This window comes from Syngnathus leptorhynchus, chromosome 14, assembly GCF_054491065.1.
Source record: "Syngnathus leptorhynchus isolate UIUO chromosome 14, UIUO_Slep, whole genome shotgun sequence".
In the NCBI taxonomy this organism is placed as follows: domain Eukaryota; kingdom Metazoa; phylum Chordata; class Actinopteri; order Syngnathiformes; family Syngnathidae; genus Syngnathus; species Syngnathus leptorhynchus.
In genome coordinates this window covers 6,336,078-6,347,615 of record NC_141208.1, presented here as the reverse complement: position 1 = coordinate 6,347,615, position 11,538 = coordinate 6,336,078, and the positions used below count along the sequence as shown (strand labels likewise).

Genomic DNA, 11,538 nt, shown 5'->3' with positions numbered 1-11,538 from the left:
CACTTCTTGTCTGTCCAGTGAAGCACAGCCAGGCCGCAAACAATCCACCAAAAACAGACAACAAAACTTTTCCTGCCAATAAGCCTGATTGATTCTGAAAAGGTTGCAATCGCCATGGTAACTGAAGACAAAAATAGAATTCACGTTTGAGAAGCGACAAGAGGACAACTGAGGCATATGGCCCACAGGGTGCAGGTTACACACAGCTTTGAGCAAAGTGTTCAATGGACCCCTGGGGGCGCCATCTGGGGGGGCTAAAGCAGCCCCCTGCAGACAGACTGACAGACACACACACACACACACACACACACACACACAAAGCATCCAGCCAAAGTCCAACAATGGGAAGGGTTTGCTCAAGAGTGTATAGATTAGACAGGAGAGCACAAGTCACAAGTACACTGTGTTCTCTTTGGATACACTTGGTCACAAATGTATAAACAGTGAATGTGTTAGCATGGCACCAAGGGAATACTGGTAGTTTACTAATAATGCACCAATCTGCACCATAGAATAATATCTATTGCATAACGTATTATGCAATATACATTATTTTTTATATACATTTACATTATTTAATATATTTGAAGACAAAATATATTTTATACTGTATTTTAATGTCTGCTACTATTTTTCTGTAGTACTGCAGACTGGTGCTGTTATCTTTCGATTCTAAACAATTCCTCCCAACAACCCTGATCTATGATCGATATTAAAACAACATTTTTGAATTATTTTTTATTGTTAGATTGCAGTGGTGCATTTGTTTCAATAATGTAGTGTACTTTTAACACTCCGGGCGTAATTCTCTAACCGCCACACGACCAACCGTGGCGCTGTTGCACTGAGGGCGCAAAGTTCTACTTGAATACGTGCACCAGAGTGAGACAATTGTCGGTCACGCGGTGTTCATGCTAATGGATGATACTTGTTGTATTTTGACGCCGGTGTGAGTGAGCAACAAGAAGAACACATTTCCCGTCCCACTTAAAACGCTGCTCCGAGTCCCGACGACGTCGTTGTTGACATCCACCATGAGCCTCCGTTGCTTTTCATTGTCGTAACTACGGTACGTACTAAACGACGGCTAGCTAGCTGCAGTATCAACAAACAAGTCAAGGCAATAAATGTGTACTTCTACGGCGTTTTCGGACAGCTCCAGGAAAAATGTTAACTTGCAGGGCTTAAAATAGAGCTAACTGTTTAAGTTCGTAGGTTGTTTGTTGGACAACGATTTGGCGCTGCCGCTATACTAATTTTTGGGCTAACAAGAGCAATAAGATCATGGAGAACTGTAAAAAAATATATATAAATTTGTCATTTCTGTTAATTGTTTAAAATAGCACCAATAAGGTAAGAATGACTGCGTTTCAAATTATTTTTTTCGTCATTTGTTTTTTCAACATAACCACGGTGGTAGGCGCATGTTGATGGCGTCATTTGCAACCCATTTGTAGTTAATTTTTTGAATATCTAATATTTTGTTAATTTAATATTATTACTATTTATATTGTTGGTGTTTTTTTTATTTTTCTATTATTTTTAGGCTTTGAAAAAAGAAAACTCATCAATTATCCATCTGTTTTATGAACCACTTACCCTCATGAGGGTAGCGGCGTGCTGAAGCTGAATACAATTATGAGTTATTTTCAGATTAAAAGAAATCCTGCCAATAATCCATATTCCTTCAGTAAAATGTTCAAATATTTATTGTCAATGTTACTGTGATTATTAATAAAATTGTAGTTTTATTTAAATTTTGTATTAGTAAATCCCACATCAAACTGATGTTATGATGAAATTATCTTGTTGATGGGCGTGGTAGTATTAGTGTAGGTATTATATTTATGAGTATTGTCATCATGATTGTTTTCTATCCTGCATAAAACCCCGATTTAATTATGAAGTACTCTTGTGAATAATTGTTATCCTGTATTTTTATTATTCAGTGTCATTATTGTTTCCCACTCCTATTCTGATGGAAGTTCTTTTTTTTTCTCTCTGAGACGTGTACATGTCCTTTGATGTTTTGATTTTGCCATGGCGCAGCATGGAGAACTCTGAGGGCGGCACGTCGTCGGAGCCCGACGGTGACACGCCGCAAACGTCATCTTGTCTGAACCGAGCATCCGAGCCGGCGCGGCCTTCGTCTTCTGAGCACTGTGAGCCCAGAAGACTACGTGAAGCTAAGCAGCAGCATCAACAAGAACGGCGGCGACGACGGCGGGGGGAGGGACAGGAACAGCTGCTCCGAGAGACAGCGCGCCGGAGGTTGCCGGGCCAACGCGAGCACTCGGAGGCGTGCGGCTCAGTGAGCGACGCAGCGGAAAGTTCTCCTAAGAGGTTTGCTCGGGCCAAATGCCAGCTGGTCGCTCATGCCACTGGCACGGGTGGGTTAACTTGACTTCTTGCTTCTCCCTCCGCAGGAGAGCTCACTTCCTTCATGGACCCTATCCAGCCACTCACTTTGGACCCAAAGCCTGCATTCTTCCCAACCCCACTTCAGTCATGTAAGCGACTGCGTGTTTGTGCACTGAACAAATACAAAGACTTTGAATGTAATTAATTTGAAGAGGTACAATACATAGGTTGGAAAAGACTAAAAATGCGGTACGCTGTTGTCGTTTCCTTGTCTGCGCCTCACTTACGTAATGCTTGTAAAACCAACGTACAGAAAATATTTTTGTTTTGTAACACATGGCAATTCTGGAAACTATGTTGTGTGCTTTAAAGCAATTTAATGTATGCTTGGAGCACTCAATTTTGTTCTGTAAATATAATTAAAATTTTTAAAAATGTGCTCGCCTCAAAATGGAATTGTAGACTATCTATCCAATCTGTCCCTGTGAATATTATTTCAACTTTTTTTTCCTGACAGCACACGTGTGCACTTATGCCTGTGTGTTTGGACATTGACACTAAAAGCCTTGTGTAACCCTGTGAGATAAGATTTAAAAAAAAAAAAAACACAAACATGGAATGGCGTGATTGGTCATTTTAACTAAATATGGTCATGGCTCACAGAGCAACCAACTACAGATGCTTGCCCACCTCAGGTCAGTATTGTGTGTTCCCCTCGGAGTGCGTGTCCGATTTTTTTCAACACGATGCCGGTGATCCATCATGCTAAGGGGGAGCATGGAAAAAGGTAGAAAAGAAATTGAAAAAAGCACCTTTATGGTAGTTTGTTGTGGTTTCCTACCCAAAGTATCATAGAATGTTGAACTTTTAATAGCTAAGAAATGTTTTGTCACTAATGACAAATGTGTGGATTTGTATCTGTCAGGCACATCCAAGACCCTGCAAGCCAGCGTCTCACCTGGAATAAACCTCCCGTCAACGTCCTGGTCATCAGGAAGATTCGAGACGAGACCCTGGCGGAACCTTTCAAAGAGTTGTGTCGCTTTCTAGTGGAGGTATGTCCAGCAGCAAAGCAACATGCGGAGCAACAAGCTCTTTGTTTGCATTTGTACAAGGACAGAGACATTTCCAGCTCAGTACGAAAATGTGGATCAACTCAAATACAGCAGAGGATCTAAATCAAAGGCCTTAAGTCGTTCCATACCAGCTCTCTAGAGGCGAGTCCTAATAAATCCCACAGGGGAACACTTGTGTGTCTGTCTGTGTGCGCGCGCAAATTAGGAGAAGCAAATGATGGTGTACGTGGAGCGACGTGTGGCCGACGACGGGACACTGTCCAAGGACGAAAACTTTGGCTCTATCCGAAACCAGCTGTGTACGTTTAGAGAGGGTGAGTGAGTTTGTCTCTATCGTTGTTCGCTATCCTTTTGTTGAGATGTATTCCTTTTTAGCTATATCCTGATAAACCGTCATTTTCCATACTTGAATTTTGATATAGAATTCTCACACAACTTCACCTCTCCTAAATTTTGGGGGGGGGGGGGGTAGACAGACTTTTTCTATATACCATAGAGTGTGATTTTGTGACCCACTTAAGGCTACGATGACATCTCTGACTGCATCGATCTGATCATCTGCCTGGGTGGGGACGGCACGCTGCTCTACGCCTCTTCTCTCTTCCAGGTTCATACACATGCCTCTTTAGCGTCATGTTAGCATTAGCATCTGTGGCGTGCTTGAACCCGAAGTTTCCTCATCCAGGGCAGCGTTCCCCCGGTGATGGCGTTCCACCTGGGCTCCCTTGGCTTCCTGACTCCGTTTAAGTTTGAGTCTTACAAGACCGAAGTGGACAAAGTCTTTGAAGGTAGGCTACTCAACAAACACTTCATTAGATACACCCACAAAGTCTAATGCTAACCAGATGGCACCAAAGTTCATTCACAAGCTACTAGCCGATGTGTTCAGGTAACGCGGCTATCACCTTGCGGAGTCGGCTGAAGGTGAAAGTGGTGAAGGACATGTTCCTACCGCAGCTGCAGCAGCGGGAACAGGAACAGGAAATCAATGGGCTCGTTCCTCACCGTTACACCAACAGCGAAGCGGGGAAGGTCACCCTGCAGCTTCAGGTGAGCTCCTCCTGTCTTTCTCACTCAGTGAAAACTATATATTGGCACCTTGAAATATACCTTGAGTGACCTGATTGTTTTTCAAAACACAGGTCATCAGGTTGTTTTTATTTTTGCTTTGACTTGCTAGTGCAGACTTGAGCTATGAGTGTAATATGGTGGCGATTAGAAGCTCTTAGGCAAATAGTGAACTATTCTTCCAAAATGACTTCAAGCTGTTGAAACTGACTGTCAAACTAAACCTAAAACCGAGAATTACACCCTTTGGATTTAAATCAAGCACAAAACTTGCAGTCTGCTCCCTTTTCGCTAATGCTACATGACTTCTTTGTTCCGGAACTTTAATTATTGTATCATTTTTTCCATCTGTGTAAAGGTGCAGAATGTGTTCCGGTTCTGTGAAAGAGTGCGTCCTCTCGTTCTGTTCCCTTTTCATCCCCTCCGACTTTGTTGGTTTTTCTTCCTGCCTGGCGCGCATAGGCAAGCTTGTTGCTATGGCAACAGTCATAATAAAGCTGGCGGGCGGAGGACACGGAGGAAGGCGAACGCGATGCCGTGTGCTTATGTTGAGCTCGGTTGCCGCGGAGATGGTGGCGTCAACAGCGTCGTCGATGCCAAATGGATGCTTAATGGTGTCTGCTGACATACGCACACAGCTCCAGTGGATCATTTCCCCCCTCCTCCCCTCCCCTGATGTCATGATAGACTGAAAGCGCTTATTGATAATTCTCCCGTCAGCGCCTCAGTCCAACCTCCTCTCAGGGGTGCGTTTGGCATCTGACGTCAGCGCACCTGTCACATATCGTGAGCGTCTGACGCGTGGGACGCCGCATGATCCACATCCGGCCCGTCTCATTCGGGTGGCTAGTGAGCTGGAGCCAAGCCCAGCCGACTTTGCAGCCCCCGGGGGCAAAAAATGAAATGAGTCGGCATATTTCAAGAATCAAGTCTGTACTGAACCATGTTTGCATGCGCAGGTGCTGAATGAGGTGGTGGTGGACCGCGGGCCTTCGTCCTACCTGTCCAATGTGGACTTATACCTGGACGGGCGTCTCATTACCTCCGTGCAAGGCGACGGTAAAAAAACACGCCCGCCATTTTGTTCCAATCTCAATATCTCCAGTGAGCGTTAACTGTGACTTGTGTCCTCCACCAGGGGTGATCGTCTCTACGCCAACAGGCAGCACGGCGTATGCGGCGGCGGCGGGGGCATCCATGATCCACCCTAACGTGCCGGCCATCATGGTGACACCCATCTGCCCACACTCGCTCTCCTTCAGACCCATTGTGGTGCCCGCCGGAGTGGAGCTCATGGTAGAAAACAATAACTTGATTTATAAATGTGTATGTGTGGTTATTATATTTTTTCTATTATCGTTTTTGTTTTGTTTTTTTTCCTCCCAAGATTACCTTATCTCCTGACGCCAGGAATACAGCCTGGGTGTCGTTCGATGGCCGGAAGAGACAAGAGATCCAGCATGGCGACTGGTACGTCCACTGGATATAGAAAATAGTAGTTCATTCAAGGATTATTGGAGTTGATTGATTAGTTGCTTCTTGAAGGTTTTTGGTTTGCTCTCTGAAGAAGACTTGACTGTGGAAGTGGTAAATTCACATTTCTGGGGTGTAATACAGTTAAGAAAGTCATGGTAAAATGCTGACCGATAAGCAGTCTAATAGCAATCTTTCCACATACTAAAGTGTGTGTGTATCCGTAGCATCAAAATCACGACGTCATGCTACCCCGTGCCATCCATCTGCTGCCACGACCTGGTGTACGACTGGTTTGAGAGCCTGGCACAGTGTCTGCACTGGAACGTGCGCAAGCAGCAGACGCGCCTCACTGAGGCGTCTGACACGTCGGACACGGAGAACTGACCCCGTCCCACGCCACGCACGCCTTCCTCTACTCACCTCCCCCATTTCATTGCAGTTCCTGAGCCAGCTGCCGTTTCTGTGATGGTAATAGCGTCCCCTTTTTTACATTCCACACTGTGTTGAATTCAGAGAAAAATCAGTGTATATATTTGTACAAATTATATTTTAGTTCCTAGTTATTTAATATCATATTTATATATTTTCAGAGTCACACACACACACCACCAAATAGAGCAATAGAGCAGTGTTTCCCAACATTTCTTGAGCCATCGCAAATATTTTCCGGGGATTACGCTTGATGCCAGTGATATGCAAAACATGATTGATGAATTAAACCTAACAACAGATTCCAGCAGATGGCGCCAAACTAACACTTCAGTTGCAGCTAATAGCCCCTATGCTCAGCTTCAGCCAATAATTAAGAATTGGGTCCCCCAAAAACATGGAAATTTGGATTCGTTTATAGTGAAAGATGCTAGCTTATGAGTCAGGACAATTAGCTGGCAGCCTAAATTGGCGGTTAAAAATAAAGCAAGAAAATAAAAATGGAACACATACCAGTGCTTTCTATGTTTTTATTGCAATAAGATATATCCAGACATCCATTTTTTTTTTAATTAAATTATACTCCAATATTGCATGAGAATCAAATGTGAAACACTATAGGCAGTCAGAGGACACGAGAGAGCATTGACATCCACAACTTCCCACTCGCCCGCTGTAATGTGCGATAAGTCATTTTCATGTCATATATAGACCATATTGTACAAAAGCAAGTGGAGGGAGACAAAAGAATCAACATAAAGGATGACTACATGAAATAGTAAAAAAAGAATAGTGAGTGAAATAAATTAAAAGGGCAGGATGAAAAAGCAGCCAATGGGGACATTTCTACTGTTACGTTGACAGTCATATAAAAACTAAAACACGGTGGCAGGGAGAGGAATATTTATATATCTATATATATATATATTTAAAACCTCCTAATGGAGAAGACGCAAAGAGGCAGTTACATGGACTGCAAACACGGTATGCATAATTATAGCTCATAGATCCAAATACTATCAAGGAGTGGGAGAGACACACCGAATAACTAAATAATGACACCATTACTTTGTCTCTGAGAATATTTTTTTTCCCAGGAAACAAAAGATGTTTAACCCTAATCCAGATTTTTTTTGTGGTGTAAATTTGTTGTGTGTGTGTGTGTCCCTACTGCTCCTTGATCAAATCTAAATGATACATTTCAGAATGTGATCCTCCTCAACACTTCCACACTGTGCTCTCGTTTGTATTGTTTGGCACCTTCTATTTTGAAACTTGACTTGAACTTTGAAACTAGACTGCGATCTTGTTGACCAAGCGTGCGTGCACCAAAAAATAAAAATCAAGTTCACCTTGGTGAGATTCTGAGCGCCTTTTTAAGTTCCTTTAAAAACAAAGTTTGGTCCCTCTCCATCACATAGGGATGCGGGCTGCGATGACACCAAAAAAGGCAGTACAAATGTGTGAATGTTTTGCATTCTTTTTTCAGGGTGACATAAAATTTCCTGGGGAATTTAAGATGGGGGATTTTGTAAATGGTGTATTCCAAACTGTTAACTTCATAAGATTTGAGAATAAACTAAATGGAATGAATGGAAAGCTATCACATTCAAGCGTATATTTAAATTGCTCTGTCATAAGCAGACATCTACAACTGATAGCTCTCCTTGCCCACATGCGAGGGCATTGTCTTTGTTTAATTGCACCATCTCCCCCCTAACTATATTCAAAGTTCCCTATTAGGAGCCAAATATCAATTTTATAAATTCCTGGTTTATTCCCCATTAGTTCTTGTGAAACGTTTCCCATTTGGAAAATCCCCAAAGTTTTGCAACCCGAAAGTGAAACTGATGCAGGAAAAGATGGCAGATGAGCTCGCATGGGGGCAAGAAGTCAGTAGAGGGTGATGGGATCTTTTTTTTTTTTTTATATAGTTTATGATTGAGCCGCTTCCACTTGAGTCTCTTTGCCCCCTTCTTTCTCTTTGTCTTCCTCGTCTTCGTCCGTGTGCTGGTCCAGTTCCTCCTTGGTGATCATCTCAAAGTCGTTGCCGTTGCTGTGTTGCGATCCTTCCTCTTCCTTGCGCTCGCTGTCTGTGTCTGAGCGTCGCTCTTCCTCCTCCTCTTGCTCCTCGCCGCTTTTATGCTCCTTGTCATCGTCTTCGTCCTCCTCCTCATCGTCGTCCTTCTTCTCGCTGTCTGACTTGTTGTCATCACTGTCTGACTTGCGGGCCTGGCCTGCGTCGCCGTCCTTGTTGTCTTTGGACTTCTTGCCTCGCGGTCCTTTGTACTCGTGCGTGTAGAGCGGGCGGAAGGAGTCGATGAAACCGACGTCGGCCGTCAGGTTGGGTAGGAACCAGAAGTGGTGACGTCCGCCCGTCAGCAGCCAGATGAGCAGGAACAGTATGCAGCGAGCTGGGAAAACAGTGGAACCGTCCCTTAGATTTGTAATTTAGGAAATGAGCGCGAGGCAAGCGTTCTCACCGACGGCGAGGAACAGAATGCTGGCCACGAAGCATCCGGCAGCCACGCTCAAATAGTAGACCCCCACGCGCATCTCGGCGGGCCATAACGGGAAGAGTGTAGCGGCGATCACAGCAATCACTGACGACAACATGTTAAAAGGGTTAGGCTTAGTAGGTCGAAGAGACAAGCAAGCGGCGCCAACTGACCCAAGATCAGCCCCATAGCGAATGTCTTGAAGGGGACAGGGTCATAAATCCACACGTACACCTGAAGAGGAGGGAATTTTCTCGTGAAGGCTGATTGTTACTTTTAATAAAAAATAAAAATAAAAAAAAAAAGGGGCGCTTTTGACCTCGTTTCCGTCGAGGAAGAGCTGGTCCTCGTGCAGCTCCAGTTTGAACTTCTTCTTCACCTCCTTCTTCTTCTTGGGGCTTTCGTCCTGCAATCAATATTAACACGGACATTAGTCGCTCCAGCTTTTCTACAAAAGAAACTGCCTAGTTCCGTTCGTAACTCGAGGGTATCAATATTCAATAGTGACAGGCCTACTGCAATGCGATCGTTTCATGACAATGGCCACCTTGAAAAATCGAAAAGAACTCAAATGGAAAAAGCCATCAAACATACACTTTTGTCCTTCCTGGCTTCGCCAGAATCTGCAACCTCCTTCTTCTTGTCTTTGTCCTTCTTCCCCTTTTTGTCTTCTTCCTTACCACTGTCACCCTTGGATTTCTTCTCCTTCTTGGGCTCCTTCTCAGACTTTATCTTCATCACTTTGAGCGCTCGCTGGAAGAACTGCTTCTTGAGGAGTCTGCGTAGGACACGTGACTCAGCAGTTTTGTCAAAATTCGACACTCCAAAATGTGTGGCCATTGTGCATGTGTTAGTGGCACACGGGTGAGGGTACCTGTTGCAGTAGTCGACCACAGAGTCTCTGGTGGTGAAGACCGCTTCCTCGCCCTTCTTGGCTTTGGCCCACTTGGAGTCCAGTAAGCAGTCCACCGCCTTGGATGCTGGTTGACAGATGAGAGTCCAAACGAAAAAAAAAATTGTTTTTCTCTAAAAGTAGTTTTGGATTGGGCATATTCTGTGAAAACTGATTCATAATTGCTTTTATTATGGCCTTTGATTGGACGTAAATGGCAACTTGGTGTGCTGTTACGGTGGTTTCGAGGACCACTTACCGGTGAAGTAGTCCACTCGCTGGCCCATCATGTTGGTGGACTTGGTGGGACAGTTGAAGCGCATGTACTTCGCCACCGCCTTCTCCTCCTTGGTAGGTTTGCTCACCTCCTACACGCACAACATTGTGGGGTGGTAAAATATGGTTCGTTCTTGTATGCAGTGTCCACACTAACTCAAAGACTTTGCAGTTTTGCTGGTTCTTTTACATGTTACATTTATCGTTTCTTGAAATTCTGTCTCACAGTGTATGAGATCGAGTTACTTAGTGACAAGTTGTCAAGATGTCGAGCTTTCTTCCAGTCAGAATATTTACTTTTCTTCCATCAGGGTTTCTAGTCTTCCTTGTGCATGACTATTTTCTTTGAAATACTTTTTTTTTTTTTTTTCTTCATCTGACATTTGTGTTATTTTGTGTGTGCTAATAACGATAGATAGATAGATAGATAGATAGATAGATAGATAGATAGATAGATAGATAGATAGATAGATAGATAGATAGATAGATAGATAGATAGATAGATAGATAGATAGATAGATGTCTTCTGCATCCAGCCCTGTTTTCCATTGTTACTTTGTATTTGTGTGTGTAAACACTGGGTTCAAATCCTGCTAGTCATGTGACACCTTATCCGGTAAACAAACTAGCTGTGGCTTCTACACATTGTTACTGATGGGCTTTTGAATTGACCATTTGCTGTAAGATTTTTTTTTAATCTCTACAGGGTGTATTTTCTCAGAAATAGTCCAAAATGTATCCAGCGATTGGACTAAATGACCAAGCAAGTGCCACATGTTACCTTACGTTATGTAAACACGTCGCTCATTCGGTTCGAACTGACGCCACCGAACATCCCAAGTCGGCGCAGTAAGACACGGCAGACAATAAGAGAGTTTAAATGGATGAAATATATATTATTATGAGTGGGTAAATTAGCGCTAAAGCGAGGTGACTGCGTTTCAGGTAACATTTCTACCGAGCAGCACGACTCCAATGTAGTGGAAACGCAAGCTAACTTAGCTACATTAGCACCAGTTAGTTTTGCCAAACCAGAAACAAGGGACCCTCAAGCGGTTTCGCGAGTGGACGAGATGCGGCCGTTGAGCCACCGGCAGAGGTTCAACAACCGTAAAAGGGGGAAGAAAAATCACACCTGGATACGTTTCTTATGTCTCCTGCGCTCCGCCATGATCACACACAGCTCAGCTTCTGTCGACCCAGATCGCACCTCAAATATCGCGAGACTCCGAACGCGAACCCTAAGGATCTAGTGGTTCGCGTGTGCCAAAATTACGTTTAAAATGTTATACTTGAATCAAATGAATAATAATATTGTAATATAAATACATTGAAATTTGATATTTACAATCAAATTTAAAATACAGCATCGAGTTTATATAATAATAGAAATGCATAGTTTCCGAAGCAGAGCTTCTACTTCCGCATAGATTGAATAATAATCATTTCATGTTATATATAG

General features: G+C 43.5%; 2 protein-coding genes across 2 annotated transcripts; one reads left to right on the top strand and one right to left on the bottom strand.

Moving 5' to 3' along the window:
- Window positions 1-853: 853 nt before the first annotated feature.
- nadkb (NAD kinase b) lies at window positions 854-7,766 on the top strand. The gene is made up of 12 exons (XM_085929191.1): window positions 854-1,069; window positions 2,050-2,343; window positions 2,427-2,510; window positions 3,287-3,416; window positions 3,643-3,751; window positions 3,959-4,044; window positions 4,123-4,225; window positions 4,327-4,487; window positions 5,465-5,564; window positions 5,644-5,801; window positions 5,893-5,975; window positions 6,206-7,766. Exons 2-12 carry the CDS (start codon window positions 2,051-2,053, stop codon window positions 6,363-6,365), a joined length of 1,467 nt encoding a protein of 488 aa, XP_085785317.1. The 5' UTR covers window positions 854-1,069; window position 2,050; the 3' UTR covers window positions 6,366-7,766.
- On the bottom strand, window positions 6,927-11,338 carry sec62 (SEC62 homolog, preprotein translocation factor). Its single transcript, XM_085929192.1, has 8 exons — window positions 11,212-11,338; window positions 10,060-10,168; window positions 9,783-9,888; window positions 9,503-9,686; window positions 9,228-9,314; window positions 9,082-9,142; window positions 8,894-9,013; window positions 6,927-8,824 (listed from the first exon to the last, which is right to left on the bottom strand). Exons 1-8 carry the CDS (start codon window positions 11,245-11,247, stop codon window positions 8,346-8,348), a joined length of 1,182 nt encoding a protein of 393 aa, XP_085785318.1. The 5' UTR covers window positions 11,248-11,338; the 3' UTR covers window positions 6,927-8,345.
- Between the last annotated feature and the right edge of the window lie 200 nt (window positions 11,339-11,538).

Coding starts and splice junctions, on each gene's coding strand:
- nadkb (XM_085929191.1), top strand. CDS start 2,051: ATGGAGAACTCTGAGGGCGGCACGTCGTCGGAGCCCGACGGTGACACG. Junction 3,417..3,642: donor TGTGTCGCTTTCTAGTGGAG/GTATGTCCAGCA, acceptor CGCGCAAATTAG/GAGAAGCAAATGATGGTGTA. Junction 5,565..5,643: donor TACCTCCGTGCAAGGCGACG/GTAAAAAAACAC, acceptor GTCCTCCACCAG/GGGTGATCGTCTCTACGCCA.
- sec62 (XM_085929192.1), bottom strand. CDS start 11,247: ATGGCGGAGCGCAGGAGACATAAGAAACGTATCCAG. Junction 9,315..9,502: donor AAGCCAGGAAGGACAAAAGT/GTATGTTTGATG, acceptor TATTGATTGCAG/GACGAAAGCCCCAAGAAGAA. Junction 9,014..9,081: donor CGCTATGGGGCTGATCTTGG/GTCAGTTGGCGC, acceptor TGTTGTCGTCAG/TGATTGCTGTGATCGCCGCT.